Source organism: Haematobia irritans, chromosome 4 (assembly GCF_050003625.1).
Source record: "Haematobia irritans isolate KBUSLIRL chromosome 4, ASM5000362v1, whole genome shotgun sequence".
In the NCBI taxonomy this organism is placed as follows: Eukaryota; Metazoa; Arthropoda; class Insecta; order Diptera; family Muscidae; genus Haematobia; species Haematobia irritans.
In genome coordinates, this window is record NC_134400.1 from 20507660 (window position 1) to 20521298 (window position 13639).

At 40.8% G+C, this 13639-nt stretch overlaps 1 protein-coding gene across 4 annotated transcripts in view; it reads right to left on the reverse strand.

Moving 5' to 3' along the window:
- The window catches only part of Reck (Reversion-inducing-cysteine-rich protein with kazal motifs), a 178392-nt gene that overhangs the window by 61703 nt on the left and 103050 nt on the right, over positions 1–13639 (reverse strand). For all 4 annotated transcript variants that reach the window (XR_012722384.1, XR_012722385.1, XR_012722386.1 and 1 more), the window contains exon 3: positions 4893–4948. Coding sequence is in view for 1 of the 4 variants with exons in the window: in XM_075308565.1 (XP_075164680.1) it covers positions 4893–4948 (56 nt within the window). In the remaining 3 variants the exon portion in view is untranslated. The remainder of the gene's footprint in view (positions 1–4892; positions 4949–13639) is intronic.

The following is a 13639-nucleotide window of genomic DNA, read 5'->3' on the forward strand; positions in this document are numbered from 1 at the left end:
ATCGAATGCCGCCAGTTAAGTAGCACAAGGGTACTCTATAGTTATGTATAAAGGGTGATACGGTCAAAATTTGGTCAAGGGAAAACGCGCGTAAATCGGTGAAATCGTTTATTTAAAAAATCAAATTAAATTTCTTTTTCAAGTTCAATTAGTATAAAATTCAGGAAAAATATTCAGTTAGGCTTTCGCTTTTTCAAATCCGAATTGCCGGGCCTCACGCTTGACACCTGCCATCAGATTTTGTACAGCCACCTTGTCCACCTTCTTCGCCGCAGAAAGCCAGTTTGCCTTGAACTGCTGCTCGCCCTTAGCAGTTTTTTTGGTCTTCTTTAGGTTCCGCTTGACAATAGCCCAGTATTTCTCAATTGGGCGGAGCTCTGGTGTGTTGGGAGGGTTCTTGTCCTTGGGAACCACCTGCACGTTGTTGGCGGCGTACCACTCCATGGCCTTTTTACCGTAATGGCAAGATGACAAATCCGGCCAAAACAGTACGGAACAACCGTGTTTCTTCAGGAAAGGCAGCAGACGTTTATTCAAACACTCTTTCACGTAAATTTCTTGCTTGACTGTCCCAGAAGCTATGAAAATGCTGCTTTTCAAGCCACAGGTACAGATGGCTTGCCAAACCAGATATTTCTTTGCGAACTTTGACAGTTTTATGTGCTTGAAAATATCTGCTACCTTTCCCCTTCCTTTTGCCGTATAAAACTCCTGTCCCGGAAGCTGCTTGTTGTCGGCTTTGACGTAGGTTTCGTCGTGCATTACCACGCAGTCAAACTTCGTCAGCATCGTCGTGTACAGCCTCCGGGATCGCGCTTTGGCCGTCGTATTTTGTTTATCATCGCGATTTGGAGTCACTACCTTCTTGTAAGTCGATAGTCTGGCTCGTTTTTTTGGCTCGATGCACGGTTGTAGACGATACACCCAGCTTATTTGCGGCATCTCGGAGAGAGAGGTTAGGGTTTCGCTTGAAACTACCGGCAACTCTCGTTGTCGTCTTCCGCTTTTCGATTTCCCCCCGATCCAGCTTTCCTGGCTGTCGACAAACGTTCTCCAACCACTTTAATTACATTTGTAACGGTTGATTTGGCAACTTTTAGAGATTTCGCCAGCTTTGCGTGCGAGTAGCTCGGATTTTCGCGATTTTGATACGTTGCTCTTCTTGCTTGGACGGCATTTTGACAACTGAAGAGTGAATTCCAAAATCAAAATAGGAGCAACATTCTACACACACACCTTCAAAATGAGGGGTGTTCAGGTTTTTTAAATGCAAAATTGAAAGAAATACGTCAAGTTTATATTGACCAAATTTTGACCGTATCACCCTTTAGTAAGATGAGTATTGTTCCCGTGGACTCCCTAATCAAATACAGAGAATATGGTATTGACACCGAATGACGAATATGCACAATGATTTGAACTTCTGTGGCATACTGTTACCTGGGAATGGCATCTCAAGGAAATGGCTTTCAGGCTAATGTCACAACTGCCCCCGTACCCTAGAGGTACCCTCTTTGCCAAGTAACCATTAAGTTGAGAGTGTAGGTTCTGTTGATACGACATCCAGATTAGTGTCCGATATGGCTCTGAACACAAGTACCCATAAGGTCTTGTGTCAACCCACGCCAGGACCTCACTGCTTGCAGAGGTTCATTTCAAAGAGCAGCAACATTATCGGACACTGATAACGGATCCAAGCTGGGACCCATATCGAATGAATACCTCGACTAACAATACGACTGATGGGAGAGCAGGTACCTGTTAATGAATGAGAGGCTGGAATAGATATTCCGAGCAATGAAAGGAAAAACGGAGAATGCCGCCAAAATTTGGAATATGCAAGAGAAAGAGAGGAAAGCCGGTATTCCAAAAAGGATACATGAGGATCTTGCCGGAGATACCCAAACATTTCCGACCCCCAAGGGCAAGCAAAGTGCACCCAGCCCAGTAGAGACGAAAGAGATCGAATGAAGTGTTGGCAACTACGGGCGTAACTAAAACCTCAAACATAAAGTTTTCGGGCGCTAAAGAAGAGAAACCGAAAGAAAAGAGCAAACCACGACCAAAGGGGCCAATGGAACGATGCCGTCGTTATAAAGCCCTGTGACGGTTACAGTTAGAAGCAGCTCCAAGATAATGCGGTCGCCGGTAAAAACGACGCTTCCCACCGACACGGTACCTTCTAATGAATGAGAGTCTGGAATATATACACCATGCGGGAATATAGTAGATCCCAACCCCAAGAAACGCGAAACTCCGACCAATCCAAACGGAGAATACCCCCAAACCTGGAAGATGGCAGAGAAAGAGAGAAAAGCCGGTATACCGAGAAGGATACATGAGGATCTTGCTGCAGATACCCCAACAAGCGAAGTGCACTCAGTCCAGCAGATACAAACAAAGGAAAGAAGCTTAAAAAGAGATCGAATGAAGTGTTGGCAACATCGGGCGTAAATAAAACCTCAGAAATAATGGTTTCGGGCGCTAAAGGAGAGGAATCCATGACCAAAGGGGCCAAGCGAACGTCCCGATGTCGTCGTAATGGACACAGAATCAGCTCTTAGTAGATCTCAACCCCAAGAAACGCGAAACTCCGACTAATCCAAGAGAAAATGGAGAATACCACCAAAGCTGGAAGATGGCGGAGTAAGAGAAGAAAGCCGGTATACCGATACATGAGGATCTTGCGCCAGATACCTTAATACTTCCGACCCCCAAGGACAAGCGATTTAAACCCAGGAAAGAAGCTTAAAAATAGATCGGATTAAGTGTTGGCAACTACGAGCGTATAAAAAACCCCAGACATAAAGCTTTCGGGCGCCAAAGCAGAGAAACCGACCAAAGGGGCCAAGAGAACGGCCCGATGTAGTCGTTATAAAGTCCTTGGACGGGTACAGTTACGCGAACGTTTTGAGACGATTGAGGGATAAGGTGAATCCAAGTGAAGCAGAGGTGGCAGTTCGAACCGATAGGAAGTCTAAGTTTGGCTCCATTCTCCTTGTCATGGGAAAACTTAAACGCAACCTATGGCGAGATACTGAAGATACCCATGCCAGATGATACATTCCTTGTTGGTTACACTGATGAAGGGGCTCAACGCAAAATTCGCTAAACCATGATCCGCGCGATAGACTGGTTAGACACGCATAGCTTACAATTAGCCATACAAAAGACCGTATTGCTACTACTAACGAGAGAGCAACGGCCTCTAGAAATAGAGATACTCATAGAAGACGTGGTAATCCCTGCCTGGACCTGAAACTAACGTATTCGAAGCAGATAGAGTATGCAGCGGAGATGGCTAACAGTATACTCCTCTATGGATATGGTATCTAGGCGTCAACCGTCTGTAAAAAAGGTGCTTTCAGTATAGAGAACGGTAGCTCTGAGAATCACTTCAGCATACCGCACGGTATTCGGAAAAGCCTGGTAGCAGGAACAGTCCCAATGGACCTCTGGGTGATTGAGCGGCAAGGGGTTTTTGAAATAAACAACAAGACGCGACGGACTTGATCCGAATACTCTATTCTGTAGGCAATTATCCGATATGGAAACCCTCTTCCAAGCAGTGGAAACCCCTTTGGTAATAGCAGGAGCGACGCCAATAGATCTCCAGGCGATTGAGCGGTAAAAGATTTTCGGGGCCAAAGAAAAAGGCGCGACAAACTTGATATCGAACATCCAACAGGAGACCAGAGATAGATAACAGGAATGATAGAGGAATGAGACAAAGGGCAGATGGACGTATCGATTTATAACCGACTTACAATTATGGCGAGAGAGAAGATATGGGAAAGTGACATATTATGTTACATGACTCAGCTACTGTCTAGTCACGGATACTTTCGAAAGTATCTGCATCATATGGAGAAATGCAGCTGTATTTATGAAGAAGAAGATGTCATGCCGAGCATATATTCTTTAGACGTAGCCGTGGAACTGGGAGGCTATAAGGCGATTTGTAGAACACGTTCTCCACAAGAAAAAGGTTGACATGGTCACATCAACGTGAGAAATGTAAGCATTAGTCTGGGCGCGGACTAAACGAAGACAGCGGACTAAACGAAGACGGTCGACGTGGTGGCCCATCTTGACGTACTGCGAAAGTGGTTCCAAGCAGAAGAAGGATACTCATGGAGATGACAAATGGATGTAAAATCTGGGCGTCGAATCTACAGAGACGAATTAGAGCGAAAACGCTGCTATCAGTACAGAGAACAGCAGCTCTGAGAATAAATTTAGCATACCACACAGTATCAGGGGAAACAGTGTTAGTAATACCAGGAACGGTCCCTACAGAACTCCTGGCGATTGAGCGGCAAAAGGATTCCGGGGCCAAACAAAAAGTCGCGAAATACTTGAGACCGAATATCCGACAAGAGACCAGAGATAGAGACACCGACTTACAATTATGGCCAGAGAGAAGATATGAAGAAATGACGTATTAAATGACTCTGATGCTCTCTGGTCACGGATAATGAGCATATATTGTTTAGATATTAGATGGTGGACAGAACGACAGGCAGTAATGTTAGCTTGTACCTGGATTCGGACTAGAAGGAGGCCACGTGGGGTCCACCTCGAAGTAATGCGAAAGCTTTTCCGCGGGAATAATCATACCCCAAAGGAAGATGGCTTGGTTTTTTGCCGGCAACCAATTTTAGCATTACAGGGGGACCGAGAGAGATGAAGTTGTCTCAACAGATTTCAGGCCACCAAACTATTGGCCTTACGAAATCCCCCTCCACAAAATAAACAGGCACTCCATGTGTCCTCCATAGTGGTGTTGCAACTTTGCAACATACAAACACACAAAATAAAAGGAGATCAAGTTTTGCGTTCAAATAATTTATATTTTAACTAAAATCATTTGCATTGAGGGGACAACTTACATTTTCACAGGACGTCCTACATGATCCAAACACTTCATTGCAGCATTTGTAGAAATCTGAAAATAAAAGCAAACAAAAAAAAACTCAAGTCAATTTGGGTGAAACATGTGTATTGTGAGGTTGGAAATCTTTGGCGAATTTGTTGAATGTGACATTAATGACTGTATTAGCTCTTTCTTCCGATGTCCGTTTCATTTTGGAGTTGGCCTAGACATTAGCGTGGCTGATATTAGCCATTAGTTCTCTATTACCGAGTTATTATTCACTATTAAATGTGACAGCTAAAAAAGAACAACCAATTAACGATGCTCTCTTGTTCCAACCTAATTCTGATATTCACTTGCCATTCTAAGTAATTTCTGGTGGGTTTTATATTTTTGCTGGTCATGATTACTTGTTTCCTTATTATGAGATTGTATGACGATGCCGATGATGACGATGTTTGTTACGCTCTGACTGCCTTGTTGTTATGTTATCGCAATGTTCCCTAATAATTCCCCTGAATCTCTACAAGACATACCGATGGACAGACATACCCATGATCCTCTGTATTCGACTTTGCATGCTGGTTGTCGTATATGGAAAATTGTTGTCGTTATTGTACTTTCCATATAAAACTTTAAAGACGATACTACATATGTTTCCAGCACGAAATGAACTTAAACATCACATATTGCGCAAAAAGATTAATGTCTTGACAATAATATTTCTATAAATGTCCAACACAATGGGGGATATTTTGTAGTAAGGAAGGAGTGACAAAATGGGAAAAAGTGCGTCATTGAAGAAAGTTAGTGTAATACTACGTTTAAATGTATGTATATTAATTATTTTTTTTGCGAGTAATGGAAATGAAATGCTTTATGTTTCTGACAGGACTCCATCACAATCGACAATACCGGCTAAAAACCCATCACTCTGCGCTCGAGGTATGATTACCACCTCGGAACCGCTTTCGCATTACTTCAAAGCAGACCCCCACGTGGTTCGTGAACGTCTTCTTTTAGTCCGCGTCCAGACTAACAGGTTGGCCGATAAGTACCCGGTCTAACAACGAAAAACACTTTTTTTTTGTCAAAATTCGTTTTTATTATTCAACATAGTTCGCTTCATGAGCGATACAACGATTATAACGACCTTCCAATTTTTTGATACCATTTTGGTGTCTCAAAATAGGCCTCAGTTTCGGCGATCACCTTTTCATTGCAGCTAAATTTTTCCCTGCGAGCATCCTTTTGAGGTCTGAGAACAAGAAAAAGTCGCTCGGGGCCAGATCTGGAGAATACGGTGGGTGGGGAAGCAATTCGAAGCCCAATTAATGAATTTTTGCCATCGTTCTCAATGACTTGTGGCACGGTGCGTTGTCTTGGTGGAACAACACTTTTTTATACCCACCACCATAGAATGGTGACGGGGGTATAATAAGTTTGTCATTCCGTTTGTAACGCATCGAAATATCGATTTCCGACTATATAAAGTATATATATTCTTGATCAGGGAGAAATTCTAAGACGATATAACGATGTCCGTCTGTCCGTCTGTCTGTCTGTCTGTCTGTCTGTCTGTCTGTCTGTTGTAATCACGCTACAGACTTCAATAATGAAGCAATCGTGCTGAAATTTTGCACAAGCTCGTCTTTTGTCTGCAGGCAGGTCAAGTTCGAAGATGGGCTATATCGGTCCAGGTTTTGATATAGTCCCCATATAAACCGACCTCCCGATTTGGGGTCTTGGGCTTATAGAAATCGTAGTTTTTATCCAATTTGCCTGAAATTCAAAATCTGGAGGTATTTTATGACCATAAAGAGATGTGCCAAAAATGGTGAGTATCGGTCCACGTTTTGGTATAGCCCCCATATAGACCGATCTCCCGATTTTACTTCTTGGGCTTATAGAAACCTCAGTTTTTATTCAATTTACCTGAAATTTGAAATCTAGAGGTATTGTAGGACCACAAATACGTGTGCCAAAAATTGTGAGTATCGGTCCATATTTTGGTATAGCCCCCATATAGACCGATCTCCCGATTTTACTTCTTGGGCTTATAGAAAACGCAGTTTTTATTCAATTTACCTGAAATTGGAAATCTAGAGGTATTGTAGGACCACAAATACGTGTGCCAAAAATTGTGAGTATCGGTCCATATTTTGGTATAGCCCCCATATAGACCGATCTCCTGATTTTACTTCTTGGGCTTATAGAAACCGCAGTTTTTATTCAATTTATCTGAAATTGGAAGTCTAGAGGTATTGTAGGACCACAAATATGTGTGCCAAAAATTGTGAGTATCGGTCCATATTTTGGTATAGCCCCCATATAGACCGATCTCCCGATTTTACTTCTTGGGCTTATAGAAACCGCAGTTGTTATTCAATTTACCTGAAATTGGAAATCTAGAGGTATTGTAGGACCACAAATACGTGCGCCAAAAATTGTGAGTATCGGTCCATATTTTGGTATAGCCCCCATATAGACCGATCTCCCGATTTGGGGTCTTGGGCTTATAGAAACCGTAGTTTTTATCCAATTTGTCTGAAATTGGAAATCTAGAGGTATTTTAGGACCATAAAGAGGTGTGCCGAAAATGGTGAGTATCGATCCATATTTTGGTATAGCCCCCATATAGACCGATCTCCCCATTTTACTTCTTGGGCTTATAGAAACCGCAGTTTTTATTCAATTTACCTGAAATTGGAAATCTAGAGGTATTGTAGGACCACAAATACGTGCGCCAAAAATTGTGAGTATCGATCCATATTTTGGTATAGCCCCCATATAGACCGATCTCCCGATTTGGGGTCTTGGGCTTCTAGAATCCGAAGTTTTTATCCTATTTGCCTGAAATTGGAAATCTAGAGGTATTTTCGGGTCACAAAGAGGTGTGCCGAAAATGGTGAGTATCGGTCCATATTTTAGTATAGCCCCCATAAGAACGATCTCCCGATTTAACTCCTTGGGTTTCTAGAAACCGTAGTTTTTATCTGATATGCCTGAAATTGTAAATATTCTGGTATTTTAGGCTCACAAAAACGTGTATCGGATTAAGTTTTTATCGGTCCATTTGGTAATGCCTCCATATAGACCGACTTCATTTCTTGAGGGTGTAGAAGGCGCACTGATCATGAAAATTGCTTGAAACTCAATGTAAAATTTCCAGATTTTACTTCTACAGATTTAAGATTTCAAATCAAGACGTTATTATACCCACCACCATAGAATGGTGACGGGGGTATAATAAGTTTGTCATTCCGTTTGTAACGCATCGAAATATCGATTTCCGACTATATAAAGTATATATATTCTTGATCAGGGAGAAATTCTAAGACGATATAACGATGTCCGTCTGTCCGTCTGTCTGTCTGTCTGTCTGTCTGTCTGTCTGTCTGTTGTAATCACGCTACAGACTTCAATAATGAAGCAATCGTGCTGAAATTTTGCACAAGCTCGTCTTTTGTCTGCAGGCAGGTCAAGTTCGAAGATGGGCTATATCGGTCCAGGTTTTGATATAGTCCCCATATAAACCGACCTCCCGATTTGGGGTCTTGGGCTTATAGAAATCGTAGTTTTTATCCAATTTGCCTGAAATTCAAAATCTGGAGGTATTTTATGACCATAAAGAGATGTGCCAAAAATGGTGAGTATCGGTCCACGTTTTGGTATAGCCCCCATATAGACCGATCTCCCGATTTTACTTCTTGGGCTTATAGAAACCTCAGTTTTTATTCAATTTACCTGAAATTTGAAATCTAGAGGTATTGTAGGACCACAAATACGTGTGCCAAAAATTGTGAGTATCGGTCCATATTTTGGTATAGCCCCCATATAGACCGATCTCCCGATTTTACTTCTTGGGCTTATAGAAAACGCAGTTTTTATTCAATTTACCTGAAATTGGAAATCTAGAGGTATTGTAGGACCACAAATACGTGTGCCAAAAATTGTGAGTATCGGTCCATATTTTGGTATAGCCCCCATATAGACCGATCTCCTGATTTTACTTCTTGGGCTTATAGAAACCGCAGTTTTTATTCAATTTATCTGAAATTGGAAGTCTAGAGGTATTGTAGGACCACAAATATGTGTGCCAAAAATTGTGAGTATCGGTCCATATTTTGGTATAGCCCCCATATAGACCGATCTCCCGATTTTACTTCTTGGGCTTATAGAAACCGCAGTTGTTATTCAATTTACCTGAAATTGGAAATCTAGAGGTATTGTAGGACCACAAATACGTGCGCCAAAAATTGTGAGTATCGGTCCATATTTTGGTATAGCCCCCATATAGACCGATCTCCCGATTTGGGGTCTTGGGCTTATAGAAACCGTAGTTTTTATCCAATTTGTCTGAAATTGGAAATCTAGAGGTATTTTAGGACCATAAAGAGGTGTGCCGAAAATGGTGAGTATCGATCCATATTTTGGTATAGCCCCCATATAGACCGATCTCCCCATTTTACTTCTTGGGCTTATAGAAACCGCAGTTTTTATTCAATTTACCTGAAATTGGAAATCTAGAGGTATTGTAGGACCACAAATACGTGCGCCAAAAATTGTGAGTATCGATCCATATTTTGGTATAGCCCCCATATAGACCGATCTCCCGATTTGGGGTCTTGGGCTTCTAGAATCCGAAGTTTTTATCCTATTTGCCTGAAATTGGAAATCTAGAGGTATTTTCGGGTCACAAAGAGGTGTGCCGAAAATGGTGAGTATCGGTCCATATTTTAGTATAGCCCCCATAAGAACGATCTCCCGATTTAACTCCTTGGGTTTCTAGAAACCGTAGTTTTTATCTGATATGCCTGAAATTGTAAATATTCTGGTATTTTAGGCTCACAAAAACGTGTATCGGATTAAGTTTTTATCGGTCCATTTGGTAATGCCTCCATATAGACCGACTTCATTTCTTGAGGGTGTAGAAGGCGCACTGATCATGAAAATTGCTTGAAACTCAATGTAAAATTTCCAGATTTTACTTCTACAGATTTAAGATTTCAAATCAAGACGTTATTTTTTAATTTTCTTGCACACTTACAAGAGATGTTAATGATTCCTCTAAACCTCAAACAAAAATGGTTCTTATAAATCCAGAATCTGATATAGTCCTCATAGGTGAAATCTTTAAATTTATCTTCGGGTTGTGTCCTCAAGTCCTCAAGCCCTCCTGAAATTTCAAAGGAAACCCTAATATTTGGTTCATGGTGGTGGGTATTTAAGATTCGGCCCGGCCGAACTTACTGCTGTATATACTTGTTTTTTAATTTTCTTGCACACTTACAAGAGATGTTAATGATTCCTCTAAACCTCAAACAAAAATGGTTCTTATAAATCCAGAATCTGATATAGTCCTCATAGGTGAAATCTTTAAATTTATCTTCGGGTTGTGTCCTCAAGTCCTCAAGCCCTCCTGAAATTTCAAAGGAAACCCTAATATTTGGTTCATGGTGGTGGGTATTTAAGATTCGGCCCGGCCGAACTTACTGCTGTATATACTTGTTTCTTCTTCATATGGGGCCGTTTTGCCGCTATTTCGACCTTCAAACGCTCCAATAACGCCATATAATAGTAATTGTTGATGGTTTTTCCCTTCTCAAGATAATCGATAAAAAATATTCCATGCGCATCCCAAAAACCAGGTTGGCTGATAAGTCCCCGGTCTAACAAAGAAAAACAAAATTTTTTGTCAAAATTCGTTTTTATTATTCAACATATTTCCCTTCAAGAGCGATACAACGATTATAACGACCTTCCAATTTTTTGATACCATTTTGGTAGTAACATACTCCTTCGGTTTTGCCTCAAAATAGGCCTCAGTTTCGGCGATCACCTATTCATTGCAGCTAAATTTTTCCCTGCGAGCATCCTTTTGAGGTCTGAGAACAAGAAAAAGTCGCTCGGGGCCAGATCTGGAGAATACGCTGGGTGGGGAAGCAATTCGAAGCCCAATTCATGAATTTTTGCCATCGTTCTCAATGACTTGTGGCACGGTGCGTTGTCTTGGTGGAACAACACTTTTTTCTTCTTCATATGGGGCCGTTTTACCGCTATTTCGACCTTCAAACGCTCCAATAAGGCCATATAATAGTCATTGTTGATGGTTGTTCCCTTCTCAAGATAATCGAGAAAAATTATTCCATGCGCATCCCAAAAAACAGAGGCCATTACTTTGCCAGCGGACTTTTGAGTCTTTTCACGCTTCGGAGACGGTTCACCGGTCGCTGTCCACTCAGCCGACTGTCGATTGGACTCAGTGATAGTGTAGTGATGGAGCCATGTTTCATCCATTGTCACATATCGACGGAAAAACTCGGGTGTATTGCGATTTAACAGCTGCAAACACCGCTCAGAATCATCAACACGTTGCTGTTTTTGGTCAAGTGTGAGCTCGCGCGGCACCCATTTTGCACAGAGCTTCCGCATATCCAAATATTGATGAATGATATGACCAACATGTTCCTTTGATATCTTTAAGGCCTCTGCTATCTCGATCAACTTCATTTTACGGTCAATCAAAATCATTTTGTGGATATTTTTGATGTTTTCGTCGGTAACCACCTCTTTCGGGCGTCCACTGCGTTCACCGTCCTCCGTGCTCATTTCACCATCTTGTGGATTATATTTCTCGGGAAGACATAACCAATTTCATCTTCAAGCCGATCTGCTCACCGGCTACATCTGAACAATGTATGCTCGGCATCATCCGTGACCTTTTCTTCTTCGTAAATACAGGAATGAACAGGATTTCGCCATACAGTGCAGATACTTTCGAAAGTACACGTGACCAGAGAGCGTCTGAGACCATCTTTTTTTGGAACATGGTGTTAGTATATGCTCTCTAACAATCGTGCCAAAATTGGTCCATATCGGTCCATAACTATATATAGCCCCCATATAAACCGATCCCCAGATTTGGTTTGCGGAGCCTCTTGGGGGAGCAAAATTCATCCGATCCGGTTAAAATGTGCAACGTGGTGTTAATACATATATGGCCTCTAACATCCATGCAAAAAATTGGTCCACATCGGTTCACAATTATACATAGCCCCCATATAAACCGATCCCCAGATTTGGTTTGCGGAGCCTTTAAGAGAAGCAAATTTCATCCGATCCAATTGAAATTTGGAACATGGTGTTAGTATATGCTCTCTAACAATCGTGCCAGAATTGGTCCATATCGGTCCATAATGATATAAACCCCCATATAAACCGTTCTCCAGATTTCACCTCCGGATCCTCTTGGAGGAGCAAAATTCATCCGGTCCGGTTCAAATTTGGAACGTGGTGTTAGTATATGGCCGCTAAACACCATACCAAAATTGGTCCATATCGGTCTATAGTTATATATAGCCGATCCCCAATCATACAAAAATTGACCCATATCGGTTCATAATAATTGTTGCCACTCGAGCCAAAAATAATCTACCAAAATTTTATTTCTATAGAAATCTTTGTCAAAATTTTATTTCTATAGAAAATTTTGTTTCTACAGAAAATTTTTTTAAAATTTTATTTCTATAGAAAATTTTGTCAAAATTTTTTTTTTCTATAGAAAATTTTGTTAAATTTTTATTTCTATAGAAAATTTTGTTAAAATGTTATTTCTATAGAAATTTTTTTTAAAATTTCATTTCTATAGAAATTTTTGTCAAAATTTTTTTTTCTATAGAAAATTTTGTTAAAATTTTATTTCTATAGAAAATTTTGTTAAAATTTTATTTCTATAGAAAATTTTGTTAAAATTTTATTTCTATAGAAAATTTTTTTAAAATTTCATTTCTATAGAAAATTATGTTAATTTAATATATACCACGTATGGACTTACTTACAATTTAGAAGACGGTGTTAGGAGGTTTTAAGATACCTTGCCATCGGCAAGCGTTACCGCAACTCAAGTAATTCGATTGTGGATGGCAGTGTTTAGAAGAAGTTTCTACGCAATCCATGGTGGCGGGTACATAAATTTTGGCCTGGCCGAACTTACGGCCATATATACTTGTTAGGGGTAACTTTTTTTGGGGGGCTTTCTAGGGGTAAAAAAATATTTAACATCTAGAAAAGTAAAGCAATACTCAACCGAATAAAAAGTTTATGCTGATTAAAATGAGAATAATTTGAAAAATGTTATGTAACAGGTTGGCTGATAAGTCCCCGGTCTGACACATAGATGGCGTCGCTAGTTTTAAATGCATATTATTTTTATATAGTACCAACTCTCAAATGATTCGTGTCAAAATTTGTTTTCTGAAGGGAAAAAATACGGTGGAAGCAAAAACTTGGCTTGATAATGAGTTTCCGTAATCTGTCCCAGGAAAATCAACAATAATTGATTGGTATGCAAAATTCAAGCGTGGTGAAATTAGCACGGAGGACGGTGAACGCAGTGGACGCCCGAAAGAGGTGGTTACCGACGAAAACATCAAAAAAAATCCACAAAATGATTTTGAATGACCGTAAAATAAAGTTGATTGGGATAGCAGAGGCCTTAAATATATCAAAGGAACATGTTGGTCATATCATTCATCCATATTTGGATATGCGGAAGCTCTGTGAAAAATGGGTGCCGCTCGAGCTCACATTTGACCAAAAACAACAACGTGTTGATGATTCTGAGCGGTGTTTGCAGCTGTTAACTCGTAATACACCCGAGTTTTTCCGTCGATATGTGACAATGGATGAAACATGGGTCCATCACTACACCATCACTGAGTCCAATCGACAGTCGGCTGAGTGGACAGCGACCGGTGAACC